At 44.5% G+C, this 19,900-nt stretch overlaps 1 protein-coding gene across 1 annotated transcript in view; it reads left to right on the top strand.

Moving 5' to 3' along the window:
- TMEM132D (transmembrane protein 132D) overlaps positions 1-19,900 on the top strand; it is a 186,342-nt gene that overhangs the window by 27,877 nt on the left and 138,565 nt on the right. The window contains exon 2 of the mRNA XM_030959242.1: positions 14,729-15,617. Coding sequence (XP_030815102.1) covers positions 14,729-15,617 — 889 coding nt within the window. The remainder of the gene's footprint in view (positions 1-14,728; positions 15,618-19,900) is intronic.

Raw genomic sequence — 19,900 nt, 5'->3', positions numbered from 1 at the left:
AAGCTAAAGAAACCTTCTGAGTAAAAGCTACTCAGTGCACAGTTTCTCTATTAGCAAAGTGCTGTATACACTAAATTATATTGTGTGGCTGCCTCCAGTTTAGATAAGCACATAAATGAGATGTGCTGAATCTACTCTTTTCACAGGCAGCAGTTCAAACTGGGTGTTGCACTGCAGCTGAAAACGTAAAATGAATGGGAGTTGTTACCAGTTAATGCTCACACCTTGATCAGGAAAGGAGCTCTGCGAGAAAAGTTCAAATTCCAGCAGCCTCCTGAAATTTCTGCCTGAATTGAGTGATGCAAAGTTTTGAGAAAAGTGTTAAAATAATATGAGGAGGACATTTATTATTCTTTTGCCAAACTGTAATAAATTTACCTCCTTTAGCTCTCCTCATTTCAGTGTTCCTGGCAGACAGAAGGGTGTGCTCTGCACCAGTAAGTGCTGCTCTGCCTCTGACAGGATCATTTCACACCTGTGTCCGGTGTTTGTGTGGGTGTGTGTGACCTCCGGACTGGCTGAGCCTCACACAGGCTGATGAACACAGGATAACAGCTTTACCTAAACCTGACCTCAGCATGGAACCGTGATGAGCTGCTCGAGCTGCACTATGAGGACTGAAAATCTCTGGTACTTGAGGCAATGATGTGAACTGAGCCGGATTTTTGTCAACAGACAACAGACACTATCCATGAGACCAACAAAAGTCGTTACGGTTTGTAGTGTGATTTGGTCTTCAGACATTGTTTTCTTTTAGTTCACTGGCTTCATACGAATGCAAACTACTAATGCCAAGAGACCATCCTAGTTAGGGCTGAAGCAGAGAGGGGGGTTGTTTGTTTCTGGATCTTGACTGTGCTTGCCCATAGTTCAAGGTTTGAGATTAAAAAAAAGCAGATTTGGTTTGAGATTAAATTTCTTAGATTCTCTTGAGATACGAAAATCAAACATGGGCAATCCTAGAAGAATTCTTTTGTTTGGAGCTGCACTTAAATCAGAACAAATTAAAAAGTAGTTTAAGATGTGGAGAAATGGACTCTGAGTACAACCATGGAGCCCTGTCAGCTCTAACGTTCTGCTTGTCTGATTTTGAGCTTCCCTTATGCCAACTAAACCTAGTTTAGTGGATTACTCTGGGCTTTCTTGGAATAATTTAACCACAGCCAAGCTGCACGGCACTGAAATCTCTTGTTACTGAAGTCCCAGGCAGGACACGGAGCCTCAAAAGCTGCATAATTAAAGGAACTGTGCTTTGCTTTACTTTCAACACTAACAAAAAGCAGATTTGCTGTTCATGTAGGTAAGACAATTATGGCCACGGGCTTGGATTTCTTTTTCTGTGCGCAGTTCTGGGGTGGTGTGGGTAGTGATTGAATGCTGTGGGTTAGCAGGGGCGGGACAGGAGTGTCTGTGTGGGTTTGTGTCTGTGCACAGCCCAGGAACAGGCGCTCAGCACGCCCACCCTGCAGAGATGGATGGTTTGATGTTTGCCTTGGTGGTGCACCTATGGAGGTAGTTTTAAAGGCAACAGAAATGCTCTCCACTACCTCCCCAGAGCCTTTTAATTGCCTGTCCCTGCAGCATTAACAGGCATGGGGCAGTATTAGAACGCCTGTGGTCCAAAACCTGGGGTCTGGACTGCTGGTGCTGGAAGGCAAACAGTGCCTGGTATTGCAGCTCCTACGCCTGTCCTGATGGAGCTGAACACCTTCACAGTTCATAGCAGAGCTGCAGCTAACAACAAATGTACCACATTCTATTTTCAGACTGATCTAATGGAATCGTAGGGACAGCTGAAAATTGTGATTAGTCTAGCACTTAGTCTGGGACTCAGCGAGCTACAGCTGAAACCAATCTTCAAAGAGTTTATTCTTTTCAAATGCTTGGAGAGTTGTTACTTCATCGTGAGATCCTGCTCATGAAGTCAAATACTTCCTCTGGTCCTCGTCCTCTTAGCAAGTTTATGAGAATTTCTGGTCTTTGCTTCTTTCTTTCCTCCCCTCAAGTGATAAGAAACCTGTCCTGCTCAGGTCTCAATCAGCCTGCACACCAATTAAGCTAATTGGCAACACATTTGAAACACTCCCTAATTACTGGTGCAGAAATTTTCAGAGAACAACCTTTCTTCAATTTTTCTTTCAATCAAAATATAAAAAGCAATAAACCCCCTGCAACTCTTAACTCTTCCCTGATAAGACTCTTGAAATACTTCCAGAAGAACTTTGTCAAGTGACTCCTGGACTGTGTGGCTGCTCAGGGCTGCTGGAGGTGCCATGAGGAGGTGGGTGCTCCCAGTGACTTTCCTCACAGGAAATTTCCCTGTGAGTACCTCTGTGCAGGCAGGGGCATCAGGAGAAGCCCTGCTGGAGACAGCTGGGGCCAGTCTGAGTGCTGAAGAGCATCAAAGCTGGAGGAGGCTCTCACAAACGAATTTAACTAGGAGCAGCTGTGGGGTTTTGCTAAGTCATGCAATCAGCCAACCCATGCCCAGATGTGCCTTCTAATTAAATACAGAGTGCTCCCTCAGTCCCCTTCACGTACAGAGCAGCTCCTGCTCACCTTCCTGTGTGCTGCAGCTTTGAAAGGACAGCGTGTTACACAAGACCTGCAGATCCTGTTTTTAAACAAAGTGAGTGGTTTGAGGTTCTTTGGGTGCTTTTTTTTTTCTCTTTGGTTGTGTTTTAGTGGCAGAGAATTCCATCTGTCTGAATGAAGACATTATTAATAACTGATGCTATCTCATTTGCTATTACAAAAAGGCTGAGCCACTTTGGTTTATAAATGAGGCTGATTTCATCATTTGTTTGATTTTTTGACCCAAGTAGGGGAAAAAGGTATATCTTCTCTTTTCCGTTTGTGTTTTGTGTGGGTTGTTGGTTTTATGTGATACCCTTTTCTATTCTGCATTATTGCTACTGAACTGCCTTGCCCTGTTTTCTGTCTCGGGAGCAGTTCCCAGCTCCAGCCTGCTCACAAAGGAGTAATTTGTTGCCTTGAGCCTGGTGTGTGAAGGGAGCACTGCTTAAGCAGGGATGGCACATAGGGGGGAAGCCAGTGACTCCTGACACTCGGGAAATGCCAGCCTGTGACCTTCAAAGGGGCTGCAGGGCACAAGCCCTAAGGGTGCTGTGCTGAGCCAGGGGTGCTGCCTGGTTGGCTCTGAGAGCGGTGATGTCCTGTGCCCTTGGGGCCAGCCTGAGCAATTCCCTGCTCTAGGAACAGAGCCCATGGTGCCCCACAGAGCCCCACCTGCTCTTCTCGTGAAGCTCTGAGTGTGGGGATGTGTGGTGCCTTTGGGGCCAGCCTGGGCAATTCCCTGTTCTGAGCACAGACCTCCTCCTATTTCTGTGTCATGATGAAACTCTTCACCTGTTATGAGTATTTCCTCCCAGGGTATTGCCAGTGAATCTGCTCTGGCCTCCTTCTGCAGGTGGAGTAGTTGGGTACCGAAATGCCTTCCCACGCGTGGAGTTCCTCACTTTCAGTGGCTGTGGGATCACTAATGCTCCTTGCTATTTGTACAGTTTAAAGCGCTCAAGTCTTAAATTTTATATGTGGCACCTCTGTGAACCATATGTAATTTGGCAGAACACTTTTAGTGTGTCATCTTAATGCTTCTGATTTCCTTCACTTCCAGTGGTTTGTCTTGGTTGATTTATTCCTGGATATTTCCTAAAGTGCCAGGCAGTAAATGTCTGTACATTGTGTGATTTGTTCCATCAAGTCAAACCATTTTTCAGGGAAAGGGCTCTGAAGTACTTGCAGACTGCATGCATGGATATGTAAAGAAGCTTATCTTAATTTGTAAAACAAGAGATAGCAATGTAAATTGGATTGAGTAATCAGTACTTTCTGTTTGGTCTTAATTATATATTTGTTGTCTTCCAAATACAGGTTTATTCCTTCTTTTTGTTATGTAATAAAACAACAGTTGGTAGTGATTTGTGGATTATGATAACTAGGCATAGAAATATTTGTTCAACTGTTTATTCCGTTTATCCAATGATTTGATTTTATCCAGCTAGGAGAATGAGAGGTAGCTGGTATGTTCAGGAACAGCCACTCACAGGGAAGCAGTGTCAAGCTTTAAAGGAGCTGCCTTTATTATGAATGCACCAAATAAAAAATAAAATTCCAGTAGCTCCTACACATGCCAGTGTAGTAAAAAGGCTGTGGATTAAAACAGCGATGCAGAATAACTTTTCTGAGAAAGGAATATTCAAAAAGTAAGATGGAACTTGAGAAGACGGGTTGGAGGCTTTACATTTTTTCTTCTCAATTCTAAAATGGTAACATTATTCTTTCCTATGTCTTTATTAGGTGTTTTTCTTCCCTTTTGTCGTGCTGGGGTGCTGAAGTGTATTTCACTTTGGATTGACCTGAGAGAATTGTTTTTACATTTTGATTAGTTTGGCTTGGCAGCTGAAAAAAGCAGTTATTCACACAGACTTAGAGCAGAATATATGAAAGTGCAGTAGCAGTTCTGTAAATGAACCCAGCTGAACCAAATGCAGTGGCCAGGGTGGGTTCCAAGTGGAGCTGAAACGGGGTATTGCCTCTCTGCTGGGCTCCTCTTGCACACAAATCCCACCATCTGTCCTGCTGCACCTGGCAGACACTGCTCCTTCTTCTGGAGACATTCAATTAGAGAACTTCAGCTTTTCATCTGCTGTTTACAAGTAGTCATGTGAGGCATCAGTCAATTACACAATTGTGGGATCAGTTTGGTGCAGACTTGATATACACAACTGAATATGTTTGCTTGCAGCAGGGTTTGCACTCAACTACACACAAACAGTGACACGAAATCTGAATTGAACTGTTTCAGATGTGCACGTGGATTCACACATGCAGACACTCCCAGACCCTGGTGAGGATAATTGGCTGCAATGTGTGCAGAACCAGCCTTTAAGAGCTGGCTGTGGCTGGGGCTTCTGTAAGTGTGAAGATCTGCTTGGCAGAAAGTGTGTCTGTAATTTGTTTTAAATGTACTGTAATTGTTTCTGGGCTTTCCACTGTGTGTTTTCCACCGCTGCTTCTGAAATCTCCTGTTGAAAGCTGCTCAGTGGGACTAGAATGCAAAACTATTCATGTCCAAGGAGCAGGGATTTTAACTATCCAAGCTAATTGCAGGGCAGGGGAAAATAACCTGAGCTCCCAGTGGTTCTTGTGCAGCTCCCCTGCAGTCCCTATTGCTGCTGAATATCAGACATCCTCCACCCTCTCCAGGAGGATCCTGCACTTAAAGTACCAGAGCAGGCAGCTCCAGGCAATGGCATCCTCCTGGGGGGGTTCTGACTGTGACACCCAGCTAAAAATTCCAGTTTCTGGTCAGCCTTCAAGGAAACAAGGCATTCAGCTGAGGTGGGTTTTCATGTGACCTTTAGGATCTGTGAGATGTGAAACTGGCTCAAAACTGACAGCACAAACTCCCGGAGAAGTGCTGAGGCAAACACTGGAGCCTTCTTCAGGCAGAATCTCTTTTTTGGTGTTTATGGAGCATTGAATGCTGCAGCAAATCCATCAGTACCAGCTCATCTAGAGAGCACTTTGAAATGGCTCTGAGAGAATGCTGGTGGTTTGAAAAGGTACAGGAATTTCTGGAATGAGGTTTTGCAGATTTGTATGAGCAAAGAACTTTCCCTAGATGGAGTTAAATGAGTAGTGGATAAGTTTGGGGGTTCATGCCCTCTGGACTTTGCTGGGATAGTAAAACAAACCATTATGGGACTGTAAAATGATAATTCAGTCCTCTTGACTCTCCTCTGTTACACTTTTGAGACCATTGAGAGAGGAGCAGAGTGGTTTATTTCCAGAGCAAGAAGAGAGATTTTAAAGATAGAGGAACATGCCAGACTAAGACTGCAAATCTGCCTGATTAATTTTTCTGGTGTTTGGGTGCCCTTTTTTTCTGGCAAATTCAATTTCTGAGGGACCTCAGCTCCCCCCTTAGCTGACAAGAAGACGAAAAGGCTGGGGAGTGTGTCGGGTCACCTTGCAGCACAGGAACACCTGTGGGAAGGACAGAGAGCCAGGGGCTGCAGGAACATGTCAGGAAGGCTCTTGCTCATCTCCACTGAGTGCAGCCTTTGTGTTTGGGGAGGTGCTGAGGTCTCTCCGTGGCTGCTGACAGATTTGGAGCTGCAGGAGTTGTTTCAGAACAGATTTCCAGGGCAGGAATGAAGGCTTTGTTTCCTGAGGCGCCTGTGGGTTGAGGACATTCCCAGGTGCGTGGAGTGTCTGTCCCAGAGGTCTCGGAGAAAGGCACAAATGCCCAGGTGTCAGTGAGCTCTGCCTGTGTCCCTGCTGCCAGAATCAGATCAGCCTTGTACCTGTTTGGATGTGTGCATGGATCTTCTCTGGTCCCCTCCAATTTCCAGAGCTACAAAAGCTACCTGAACAGGGACCCATTTCTATCTTCAGCTCCTTCTGAGAGCACACTCAAGTGTTTTTAAGCTGCACTTTCTTTGTTGAATGTAAAATGTGTGACAGCAATGTATTTAATGAAATATTGCTGGGTTTATTGAAATTCCTGGAAATTTACTGCATATACCAGCGGTGTGGTGTTATTTAAATAAGACTTTAAAAGATTTTCTTAATTTTTTTTGGTCTTGTTAGTGAATGTAGCCATTGAAGATCAATATTGTAATTGTTGGTTGTACAAATTCAGTATTAGGCACAGAGCCTGCAGCAAGATGTAGAGTCACGATATGGATTAATAAAATTTAAATGAGTTTAAAACCCCCCATACTCTGAAGAGGAAGAAGGCTCAGCCAGCAGCCACAAACACTCTGTGCTGCAGTTCCCAGAGCAGGGGCTTGGCTCAGGGTGCACAGACACGGGTGTCTTAGGAAAGGGCGGCTCAGCACCTGCTCTGCTCCTGCTGCTGACTCAGGTCCTCGTGGAATGCTTAGAATTCTTTTTTCCTCCCATCAGTAATGGCCTGGTAGCAGAACTGCAGCCTCTGCACAGCCCTGGAGTCCCTGCAGAAAATGAAGAGGGGATTCTGCAGACACATGAGGCAGAATTCTGATTGTCTGAAGAACAGTGTAAGGCTGTTCTGCCAGTCTGGTACTTCTGTCTCTGTCGTGAGGAATTGTTCAGTTGATGGTGGATTCCTGGCACTCTGCACTCCCTGTTACTCAGCCTTGCTTTTCTTTCTATTCCCAAACATAAGCACATGAAGAAACTGTGTTTAAGTTAAGATATTCTTGGCAAGTATTTCAGCTTTCTAATTTTGTGGGTGTTCTTTTGCTCGTGTTTGACTATGTTTTGTTCTTTACATCTTTGAGATCTCCATTTCTTGCTTTCTCTGGAAGCAGAGCCCTAAGTGAGGAGGGGGCAGGGCAGAAATGGAGACACACAGAGTGTTGCTGTTGAACGCCTCAGACATGTCAGTCTGTTGGGCACAGCACCTCTGGTCTCTGTCCTTTTGCAGTTAAAGTTCTTGAGCATGGCTCTCTCCTATCCCTGTGCTTCTTCATTGCATGCTCCTCTCCTGGCTCATTAACCACCTGCTGCCCCAGGGGTGCAGGAGCAGGGCTGGTGTGCGTCAGGAGGTGAGGCAGGGAGCAGAGCTCTGTGCCTGCTGGAGCAGTGACACATGGGAGCCGTGGTGCCTCTCACCTGGCTGCTACCAAATCACCTGCAGCTGCTTACTGGTGCCCTGTGCCTGGACTGTCACAGTAATCCTCCTCTGCCACTCTTCCCCTATTCCCCAGTAGTTAGTGTGGCTGTGAGTTTGGTTTATTTATTGTTTGCTCTTTTTTTTCCCTGATTTTTCTCACTGTAAACTTTGTGGTGCCCATCACTGCTTTGCCCTTTCATGTTCAGGCTGACATCATTTTGTGAAACAGTGTCATATCCTTTTATCTAAGTACTTTTCTCTGTAATTATTACTTTGCTGCCTTTTCAGGTGGGAGCTTGCCTTTGTTATATGATCTTTCTCTGATCATTTTTGTATCACTTGGTAATACAAAGGTGTATGTGTTCCTCTGAGGCCTTTTTATTTAAATTATTTCTTTATCTATCTGTCAGTGTGAATAATAAAACACCTTCAGGATTGCTCATCTCTCTCCTAATGAATGATAAGGTGTCATGTGTTCTAATATCAATGATTAATTTACAAAAGTTTATTCAAACTTCAGTAAAATGCAATACTCAAAGAAAATATTGTGTCATCAGAGCTCAGTGCTGTTGTCAAAAGGCCTTTGTGTGCCTGTTGGTGAGGCCCACGAAGGCAGCTGGGTTTGCAGTGTGTGTCAGGGTCAGGGAGCCGTGCCCAGCCCTGAGCTGGGTGCCAGGGCCAGCAGTGAGTGACCCCAGGGCTCTGGGGCTGTGCCAGCCGCTGCTGCACCCTGTGGGCACTGCCTACTCTCACTGCACCTGTGCAGGCTGTGAACCCTTTGGTGCTGAGACTGAGTTCCAGAATTACCCTTTAGGGCAGCCCCAAGGAGCTCCTGATGGTCAGGCTTGTGGAAATGATGCATTCATGTTGGCTTTGGTTTATTGCCCGGCTTTGGGCAATCGGAGAGTGGCTCCTGCTTGGACCTGGGATTGTTTCCGTGCTGCTGGCTCTTCTCTGGTGGAGCAAGAGCTCCCTTTGCAGAAAACCTTCTGAATGTTAACAGTGGCTCAGATGTGCTTTGCTGGGCAGGCTCTGATGTTTCCCCTTGCAAAGGCCTCTGTTTAAACACATCAATAACTGACTTGTCTTTCTGGTCAGGCAGATCCTCATGAAGTTTAAGCATCTTGGCTCAGAGTACTTGCTCCTTTGTCTGACTCAACACTGACAAATTCTTGGTTTCTCACTGCAGTGGTGATGCTTGGTAGTTTTTACAAAAAGAATGGTTTGAAAATGTGCAGTCCTTTTAGAAGTGATGGTACAGGTGATTTGTCTGCATCTTTGTGAAGTTCAATTTGCTTTATTTAGCATCTGCTGTTGTTAAGTGTATATTTTACTCTTTAAAATACTCTAACTTGTTTGACGTAATCTTACAAGAAATGAGGCGTCACCTTTTCACCAAGAAGCTTTTCAGTGTGGTCTGCAGCCTTGATGTCTAAATCATCTTTCCCTGACTTTCTAAAAAGGTCTGCAGAGAGATGCAGAACTGGAAAGAGAGTTAGAGTAACTGGGGGAAGAGGGAGAAGTTGGCAGGTTGGGAACAGCATTGCTCTCGGAGAAGAATGATAATTTCCCAAGGATGAAACAGTCACAGGGAACATCATAAAGTGAAACAGGCAGAGCAGTCTGAAATGCTAATAAGGAGAGGACTTAAAAAGAAATTGGTGATTTTGGGCCTCGAAGCCATTTTTCTTTTTAATTTGTTACAGATAAATGCATGACTCTTGGGTTGCAGGGTTCTATTTTTGCCTCCCTCTTGGTGACACATCGATTTGGCCTTATCACTGCTCTCTGGGTACTTGCCCTTTAGAATGCTGCTGGTTCCCAAAAGCAGGAGGTTTTTTTGGGAACTGTTCTTCAGTGGTGCCACAGCACAGGGAGGAGAGATCAGGGCTCTTGCTGCAGATAGGCTGAATTCTTTGATTGCTGATTATGCTGATTTTCCTCTTCCAAGCAAGTGGGTGAAGAATAATGGGAAATCAGTGTGAATAGTGACAGCTACTGGATAGTGATCAATTGCTGTTTCAGCCTTGTGTTGCACAGCTGTGTAGGGATTATTGGGATCACTGGAGACTTTTAAATACAATCGTGCATCCATAAGGAGAGGCTCCTTTGGAAGAACAAGTTCACCTGCAGGCTGGAAACACCCTGGGACTGTAGCTGGGGCAGGGGGTGGTCCTCACACTGTGTCTGTGCTGGAGGTGGCATGGCTCAGCCTCCTCACCTGCCTGTGCCAGGAGTTCAGCAGGAGGGTGGGGTGGTTTGGTGGAGGTTGGTTTTTGAGTATTTATTGTTGGTTTGGGCTTTTCTTAATTTTATATGGCAAAGTAATGGAAGTTACAGGAGAATCAGACTGGTTTAGTCCTCAACTTCCCCTTACGTCTTGCCACTGTGTCACAAAGCTGCTGGCAACAAAGCAAAGCAAGCCTTAATCCAAAAGTGAAGAGTGCACTGCTAATGGTGCTGAGGAAGCTGGCAAAAGAAGGAAGATGGGGAATCATCCTTGGGAAGCTCCAGTTTGGCTTATTGGTGTTTAAGGGCTGTGGAGGATGCTGGAACCTGAGGAAAGAACAGGACAAGCAGCCTACAAACCCTTCAGGATGGAAATGATCCGACTCAGATCTTCAGTGTGAACCCTCTCTGCTTGTTGTGACTCAAAGGGGCAGAGCAGATCATCCCTCTGGCAAAAACTGGCTGAGCTGCACCTGGGGAAGGGACTCACTCTGTTCACAGCGTGGCTTTAAAATGCCTCCCTTTTGAGCGTTAGCAGATTCAGCCACTGAACTAGGTTAAAGCTGAAATATCTTAATTCTTCAGAAGTGAGCATGAAGTTTTATTGGAGCAGACATCTCCCACAACATTACTTTCCAGAGCTGAAAATATATCAGGCTAGCAGATTTTTTTCTAGATACTTTTGCTGAAATGATTTCAGTTCATAGCAAACCTAGAAGAGCAGAAGTGTTCAGAAGATTCAAGGAGAGCAGCTGAAATGAACTAAAAAGGTAAAATTTCTGGCCTTGCTGAAAAGAACCACTTATCTCAATCCCCAAGATACAGCAACAAATTCCATCTATTGCATTACCAGCCTGAGCCTGCAGCTGGGAAGGCAATTTCCCTAAGAAGTTGTTCCCTTCAATCTATAAGAAAAAAGACAATTTACTTTTTTTTAATAGTAGCATTATATAATTGATTGGAAGAGTTTTATATCTCATGAATGCTGGATGATTGTGGATTGAACGGTTTTAAAAATAAAGTAACTGTGAGGGTGGAATCCCAAGGATCTGGCAATGGAGAATGGAGTTAGTGGGCTGGCAGATTCCTTCAATTTTCTGAAGCCATGGTCAATAACTGCAGTAGAGCTGAGCTGTGAGGAGTGGTTTGTCAGTGGCTGAAAGCTGCTGTTCCATGACACTGGAGAAATAAAGGGGGGAGGTTTTTAGCCAGGGTGCAGTACAGAATGAGTGCCTTCATGAGGAAGGCAGTGTGACTGAAAGGTGAGTGCAGCAGGGGCACCCAGGTGGTGTTGAGGGATTTGTGCACAGGCTTGGCTGTGCAGGAACAAACTCAACCTGCTGCCTTTGCCTCAGATGCTTTCAAACTCACTCACCTACAAATCGTTTGCTTCTTCCATCAATGGCAAGTATTTTTTAATCTGTATCAGCCAGAGGAAGGTTTACTAAGGAGAGAGGGCAGAAAACCATCCTGTGGTAACATCTCAGGTGGCCATGGCCTGAAACCCTCTGCAGCCTCCAGAGCAGGAGGGTCAGACAGTCCCTGTGACACTGTGGGGCTGAGAAATGGTCACTCCTGGCACGAGCAGGGCATCAGCACCAGGGCTGGCTGGTTTCCTCCACCCTGCTGGGGATCCTCTCCTGGAAGCAGAGTGCTGCTGCTTCTGCTGCCAAGGTCTCCATGTGGGGATGTTTCCAGACACAGTGGCACAGGAGAAAAATTCAAGAACTGCAATTGACCTTCTTTTGTCTTGATGCTGTTTCCTTAAGAGTGCTTCAGTTCCCCATCTTTTGTTTTGTTTGCTGTACTTAAAGAGAGAGAGTCACTGTGTCACCCTTGACTTAATGTTCAGGTGGGTTATTCCAGTGGAGCTTGGGTTATGAGGGTGTAGATGGAATGTAATATTTAGGATAGATTATATAATTTAAATCTTTAAACCACTGCTTTTCTGCTGAGTCTCACTCAATAACAAACAAAATGGTAATCTTCTGCAATTCTGCCTTTGTAAAAACATGCATAATTTTTACAAAAATAGTCATGGTTGTAATTAAGAGCGCTGATAGTTGTTTTTGTTTTTAATTTCCTATCCTTCTGAATCCTTAATAAACTTTCACGGTCAAAATCCAGATGGTACAGCAGAACTCAGTGTTGTTTTTGAGACTTTTTTTTTTGTTTGTGCCGATTATAACTCTCCCCAGATAAGAGTTTAAAATGATTTGGATTTTTGGCCTTTGGCTGTTTGGAAAGCTGCTGTCAGCTTCCAGCAGAAACCAGTTCAAATTCAGTGTGCATTCCCAGCTGGTGCTGGGGGAAGGGCACTTTGGGGGGACCAGTTTGCCACTGCCCAGAAATGGAAAGCCAGTGCATGTATTCCAGCTGTGAGGTTGGTTCCTATTTTCATAGGTTTTCAATTCACCTTCTCTTCTTTTATTTTTCCCCATGTGTGTTGCTCTCCTGTTCTGAAGAGTCACTGATTTACAGAATCTGAGGAACATTGTCCTGTGGGGATGGGGAATGCAGAGGAAAAGTTTTTAATCCCTCAGATAATTAAGCACTAAAATAAATGATTAAAAAATTATGAGGTGAAACACTCTGTTAATTTTAATATAAAAATAATGTACTTTTCCCTGTGGAACGCAAGGGAGGGAGCTGCAATCAAAATAAGGGGAATAAAAAATTGAATACTCAGATTTTTCCTCTTCAAGTTGCTTCTTTGATGCCTTGCTGTGCTTTGCCAAGATGTTGGGAGGAGAATGAAATGAGTGTGGAATTTATAAATGGGGCATTGGATGGGGAAGGATGCTGTGGGCTGGGCGAGCTGAGGAGTACAGCAGAGCAGAGCTCCAGCCCTGCAGCTCACTGCCCCAAAGCCAGCAGGGCTCGCAGGAATCCTTGCTGGAGGATTGTCCAGGAAAAGGGCTTGAAAAACTGCACTTGCTCTCAGCCAGTATCTAGAGTCTTTTGAGCATCCAGCTCCCACTCCAAGGCTAAAATGAAGGTGGTTTTGTGTGTAAGAAAGCTCTGCAGTTACTCTTTATTAAAAATGATCTTTGTAGCAGATCTCAGATGAATTTGCCCCCTCTGGGGGGTCCCAGGATTTCAGGCTTTCAGTGCTCCTGCAGTTCAGTCTCAGATGTTTGTTTCCCTGGTCCTTCAGATGGACTTTATTTCCAGTGCTTTGGGGTTGGAGAAGACCTTAATTAAACTTTCTAATGTAAGGTTTTATTGTGGTTGTTTATGGGAAGAGGAATTTCTCTTTTTCAAGATGTAGAGAGGGATTTTGTGAGGCTCTGAAACTCTTGTGTAATCCTTTCTTCCTGGCCTCTTCCATTTTGAGATTGGTTCCTTCTGAGCAATGCCCACCCTTATCCAGGGTTAGTTTGTTTTGGTTTGTTGCTGATTTTTAGGGGATTTTGTGGATTATCTTCTTTTAAGAAGCCAGATAGTTTTGCTTTTGCGTCTAGAAAGTCTTTTAAAACTTCACTCTGTTTTGCGTTGTGTTAGGCCTGGAGACCCTAACCAAAATCACAGCTTTGGCATTTTAGGTGCTGCTCCTACATACATAGTAAGATAAGTTGGTTATGTTTGCAGTCTACAGACAGACAAAGGGTAAGGGGAAAGAAACACTTTAATTTTTGGACAGCAGCACAGGAAAAGTGGCTTGTCTGAGGTTGGCAGAGTGGGCTGCAGCGCCTAAATGGAAGATTCATGGTTAGCAGTAAGTGGCATCAGTTTAGGCCACCACAGTACTCATGAGCAGATAAATATTTAGGTCAGATGCTGAACAAAAAAATAAAGACTACTAAAGCATTTGTGAATTAGAGCTTGAGAAACTGGGTTGTCTTTGGATGCCTTTGTCCCCTTTCTGAATAAGGGTAAGGATTGAGTTTGCTGTGGGGAAAATAAAAAGGCAATTTATTTCATAATTAGGGTAGAGAATGTGAGCACAAAGGTCAGCTGTTCAAACAGGAAAGGTGACACTGTATTTGCATCTGTATTTTTAAGGTTTCTGTATTCTTTGGGACTGCCAGTTCCTAGAAAGGATGCAGAGCTTGCCTGCCTCAGGTAATTGCTGGCTGGCAGAGTTAAAATAGGTGCCCTGCAGTGGGAGAGGCTCAGGGCCATTGGAAATGTTCTTTGTGTGCAGTGATGTACAGCCTCCAGATAATGCAGCTGGATGAGGGGACAGTGGAGGGTTAGGCAACAACAAATCCTGATGGTGATTTACAGAAAAACCCTTTATTCATGTGTAAAGTGAAATAGAAGGGACTGTAAATTGGATGCAAATACAACTCCTTTTGAAATCCTCCCAGAGGGATGTAAAGGAGCTGTTGTGTAAATGGCTATTGTGCCAAATATTTTTAAAGTGAAATTCAGCCTTGTGGAGGCAACCATTTAGAGTCCATGTATTGGTTCAGAGTGCTGAGAAGGTTGAAGTGAACTCTGGGCAGTCCATTTGCAGCATTTGATGTAAAATCATTGCATTGGATTCCTGCACAGGTGGAGCTGGCTGTAATGATCAGGTTTTTCAGATGTGCCTGTGCAGTGATCTGGGGTTGCAGGTGCTGACTGGGTCACTTTGTCTCTGATGATAAATGTTCATTGCAGTGGAGATGTGACCTTTGGCACATGTAAACCTCCACAAGCTGCTTCTTTTGATCTGGCTGTCATGCAGAATGTATCATAAAGCATTGTTTTCCAAGCTGATTGGATAAATCATTGTCAGCCTAGGCCACCTCTGCATGGACTGATGAGGTTTATTGCCACTAATCCCAGCTGCAGCACTGTCCAGCCCCTCAGTAAAGTCAGCCAGGTTATGTCACAGTATGACTTGAACATCTGATCTCTTGAACTCTGCTTTCCTTCCAACAGTGACCGAGAGTCGCGGGATCCTGGAGAGCATCCAGAGGTTTTCTTTGCTGCCCACTTACTTGCCGGTGACATATCGTATCCACAATGCCGATGTTTCCTTCTTTCTTAAGGAAGCCAACCAGGATATTATGAGGAACTCCAGCTTGCAGTCCCGGGTGGAATCCTTTCTGATCTACAAATCCAAGAGCCCACCCGTGTTAAACGCCAGCTATGGGCCTTTTTCCATTGAACAGCCAGTGCCCCAGGACTTAATGCTGTCCTCAAATCCCTTTGGATCTACCAACAAGTTCTCCTTTAACTGGAAGCTGCAGGCCTACATCCTGAGCAGGAAGATCTACCTGAGCAAGCCGCGGGTGCAGGTGCTGTTCTACATCGTGGGCAGGGACTGGGACGAGTACAGCCCCGCGGAGCGGCTGCCCTGCCTGCGCGTGTTCGCCTTCCGCGAGACGCGCGAGGTGCGCGGCAGCTGCCGCCTGCGGGGGGACCTGGGGCTCTGCGTGGCGCAGCTGGAGCTGCTGCCCAGCTGGTTCAACCCCCCCACCGTGGTGGCTGGCCGCAAGAAACAGCTGGAGAGGTCTGAGGGGAGCCCCGTGGAGCTCTACTACTCCATCCAAGCAGGCGATGAGAGAGGGGAGTGCACCAAGGAGGACGTCAGGAAAAGCAACGGGATCCGCTCGGGGCGCAATGACATCGACGAGTCGGGACCTCCCCTGCAGAGGATTGGAAGTGTTTTCCTTTACCAGACACATGCGGCCCCTTCTTTAACTGAAATGAGGTTGGATAATAACATTGTCATCCAGTACACACCAAAGACTGTCAAGCAAGGGGACATTCTGACTTTCCTTGTATCTGTTGCTAAAAACTCGACAGAAGATCAGTTCACACTGAGGTAAGGCTGCTTTGTGTTTCTTTGGGACCTCACTTTTTGTTTTTCTGCTCTTGGAAGTCACTTTCTCTGTGTAAATGGCCTAACAGTCCGTCAGTTGCTGCTCTCCAGTTCTCATGTTGCTCAGTCTGATACTGTATGAATTGTCTGAGATGTACCTCGTGGAGTGAGAGAGGCCTTTTCCTGAAGTTCTCCTTTGAGGAATGCTCACAAAAACTGAAATGGTAGAGCTGGCACATATCTATGTACTAAGAGGAGATAACATCTAAATTCTTGAGAGCTGGAGTTTGCCGTTCTCCTAATCTCTCAGTGGACTCATGTTGAGATTAATGAAGCTTAAATCCACAGAGTTATTTACGGGAAATGAGCAAGAACTGGGCATTTAGGTAGGACTCACATGTTTCAGCATCTCTCCCCAGCTTGTCGTGAGCTCTGTTCTGTATTGCAGGATGTCTGAGATTCCTAAAGATTATTGATCTTCCAAAACAATTTCTGGAAGTGAGAAATTGCCCCAGGGGGTGGTGGTTGGTGTTTGGATGTGACATCAGGTGCCACATTGGTTCGCCTCATTGTGTCCAAGCACTGAGCTGTTCCAGGGGCAGCTCCCTGTAACACCAGTACAATCCAAGCCAGACCAGTAAGGACTGGGCTGGGGTACAGAGCAGGTGTGTGTGCCTGCAAGGGGGACTGTCCAGTGTCTTTTCTTTCCAAGCTTGCCCCTGTGTTCAGCACTGTGGGGCTGATGAGTGGGAAATCCATGTCTGCAGAGATTATTCCATTTTTTATCCCTTACCAATGATTTGTGCCACCTCCTCCTGAGCTGAAGGTCAATGGCACACTCTGGCTTCTGGAGTGACACTGATTTGTCTCAGGTGTTTGTCCTAGAAAAGCTCCCAGAATGTTCCTAAAACCACAGGTGCATCGTAGAGGGAGCAGTGCCCTCCCCACTTGTACAAATGCCACAGACTGGGAACTGCATTCATACCCAGCTCTGCTGAGCACCAGGGACACTTTGGAGCTGCCACCTAAGAAATCCTGGGAGGAAACTCCTTTCTCTGGTGGTTACACATCACCCATTCCAGCAGAAAATGGGGCCAGGTTGGAAACGGAACATTCATGGACTCTCATGTCTGCCTTGGCTGGAGTAAGGAGTAACTCAGACTGGGCACCCCTGGCCTCGGTACTAAGAGCTCAACCCAGTAATTTTTTCCCCCTCCCCTTCCCCCAGGGAGATTCGTGGGGGATTTCTAGGGAAAATGGTTTGCCCTAAAATCAGGACATTTTCCTTCTGAAGGTGTGTGATGTATAAACTGAATAACCACAGCACTTGGTTGCTGATTCAAGGGCAATTATTTCTTTTTCATCTGGTAGAGAACAAGCACATCTCATCACCATATCAGTTGCTCATCTTCTGAGTCAAGCTAAGATTTAAATTGTGTCCTGAGTACTGATTTCAAGCAGACAATCCAAATTCCTTATAGCAAATGTTCAGGGATGGCTTTGTCTTTATTCTCTGTACTAATGACTTAATCACAGCAGCAGACATGGCAACTTCTGCTACATTTGAGAATAGGTTTAAATATAAACATTAAATGCAATTAAGGTAAAAAATGTTTATTGTTTCTACTCTGTAAATGTAGAGTCTGAGACATCTCACTTCAAAGGTTCTCTGTTTCCATGAGCTGTAATCCGTTAGAAGTAGAGCTGGTTACAACCATGATAATTGTTACATATGGGTTTATAAAATTTTCAAAAACCTTGCTTTGTTTAAACTAGGATGAAAATGCAGCACCTGAACTTTTTAAGGAATACTTCTAAAATTAATTTTCTGGAACAAAAAGGAAAAGATGTGTTTGAGTTGTAGCTTTTTATTCAGAGATCTAAGGTAGCATAAAACAAAAAATGAGCTAAAAATAGGGAGCGAATATCAGTTCAAAATGAAAAGTGTGGCATTCTTGTCTTAAAAACAGCACTTTGGTGTTGCCTTTTAAAAGCAGACTTTTGTAACAACTTGCTGTTACTTTGTTGAGTTTTGATTCCTCTTGACCTCCTTTTCTGAGAGCACCTGGCTTTCAGACTGTAACCTGCTGCAGTGTCAGAGTAAGTGTAATATTGTTTAATTGTGCTTCTGGGGAGCCACTCCGCCCTTGGATCTGGTTACAGCATCTCTAAGGGGTTTTGGGTTGGGTTTTTTTGGTCAGAATTGTGATTTCTGTGTTCATTCCTCCATGGCATGTTCTCCATCTGTCTGGTCTCATTCTGATCTTCTCTGATAGAGGAAAATATCTCTTCGTCCCTTCCCCAATGTAATTGCTTTATGAGAAAAACTATATTAATTTTTGTTTCAAACCAGTCCATTATTTTTTGAAGTTCTGCCTTGAGTGGCAGCAGGATTTGGAACTGTATTCATGAAGCGAGGCCAAGGGCTGCTGGCAAAATGCTTTTACCATTGCTTTTGCTCCAGTGGACTGGAAACTATGGCTTGAACAGATGGAAAATATAGGATATACAGGTCAAAAATGAAGAAACAGACATGCAAAACAGCCAAAAGTGAAAAATTACTCATCACTACTGAGTATTTTCTGGTTCACAACTATTGTGCCTAGAGTAAATCCTATCCCCTTTCTAATAGGAAATTGCCTTCAAGGGGAGCCTTCTAGAAACTTCTGAATACTAAAAGATTTAGGGAAAGGTACCCTTGGTTTTTGTCTTGTGCTGTTCTGCACAAGGGAAGATTTAGAGGCGTGAATGTGGAACTGATGGACTGTTTTTAATTTTGGGAAAGAGTTGGCCCATCAGAGCCAAGGCCTAGGTTTTGTTTTTTAATGAGCTCAGGAAATTAAAAATATTTGTCTTGACTCCTTATGAGTGTGAGAGATGGAGGAAAGGAAGGAGATAAAATATAGATGATGGGTAAATATGGAATATTGCTGTAGCTTGAAAGCTTCAGCTGGGCCTTAGGAAACTGAGGGATTTCTCAGCCTCATTCAGAACTTGCTTCCCCTTTTCCCCCTCCTTTTCCCGTGCTGCTGGCCAGGGAAGGCTGAAGGCTCTTCTTCCTCCCCATCATGGGTGCTGAAAGTTTCCTGGTGTTCATAGGAAATATTCCAGTCTGTCTTGTTTTGCTGTTTTTCTGCAGTTTCATGGTGCAAGTATTGGAAACTGAAGTGAGATCTTTATTGGTAGTGTTTTTGCTGAGAAAGGATAACCTGAAGTATAATTTCATGTTAGTCCTTCCAAATGCTCTGAGCAATGAAAGCCTCAAAGCTCTGGTGCAGCACAATTCCAGCTCGTGTTTGCAGCAAGCCCCAGTTCCTGCTGGGATGGACTCTGTGCTGTTACAGACGTGGCAATCAGTGTGTGCAGGGACCCAGAGTTCCCAAAGTGAGGAACAGGGCTTTGCTGAATGCACGCTGCAAATACAGTTCTTTGCTTATTAGCTTTTGTTTTGTTGGGCCTAATAAACATAACCTTCTGATTTGTTTTAAAGTCATCAGGATTGATACTTTCTGCTTGCAGCCTTTTAAATTTGTTTTCCTGTTTCTGGAGATGAATCAGCAAAGAAATTAGAGAGCTAGAATTGCCTTAAGCTACTGAGTGTTAGGCCTGGATGCATTCATGAGTGGAAAAAAACAGCAGCTTTTTTTCTTTTTACATTTATTCAATTTCTAATTATACTTCATGAGTCCTGTGTGAGGGAATGATTGAAGGTTGAAATAGAAACTTGTGAACCTCCAATACTGGAGAAAAGTAGGTTTTTTTTATAAACTATCAATGCTATTTCTGTATTTGTAAACCCAAATTGGGGGTTGGCATCTGTAGGTACCAGTTTAATAAACTATTGAGAAGCTTTGTGGCTTCCCTCTGGTATTTTTAATGATGATAACTGCGGGGATACAGGGACTGGTGTGGAACTGTGGTGGTGAATAAGGAGTGCTTATTGATAATTGGGAAGATTTTCCCCAAAAGGCCCGAAGAGTTTATGTTACCTGAGCTTCTTGTTCTCTGTTTTATCTAGCAATCAATAGACAATAATCCAGCAAACATGAAAAGGGCTGCATAAATACATGAGGGGAGCAGAGTCCAGATCATTAGCACTCAATTTACACAGCAAGAACATTTGAACAAGACTGGCATTTTATCAAATTGCTTGTATGCTGGGCTAAATCAAATCTTATTCTTCGTGCTGAGCTGAATCACATTTAAATAGCAGAAACAAGTGGTGATCAGGAAGGTTACCAGCCACATAAAACTCTGAGATGGGCTTTTCTCTAGGCCTTAGATTA

The sequence above is a fragment of the Camarhynchus parvulus genome, chromosome 15 (genome assembly GCF_901933205.1).
Source record: "Camarhynchus parvulus chromosome 15, STF_HiC, whole genome shotgun sequence".
NCBI lineage: Eukaryota > Metazoa > Chordata > Aves > Passeriformes > Thraupidae > Camarhynchus > Camarhynchus parvulus.
This window is presented reverse-complemented; position numbering and strand designations above follow the sequence as displayed.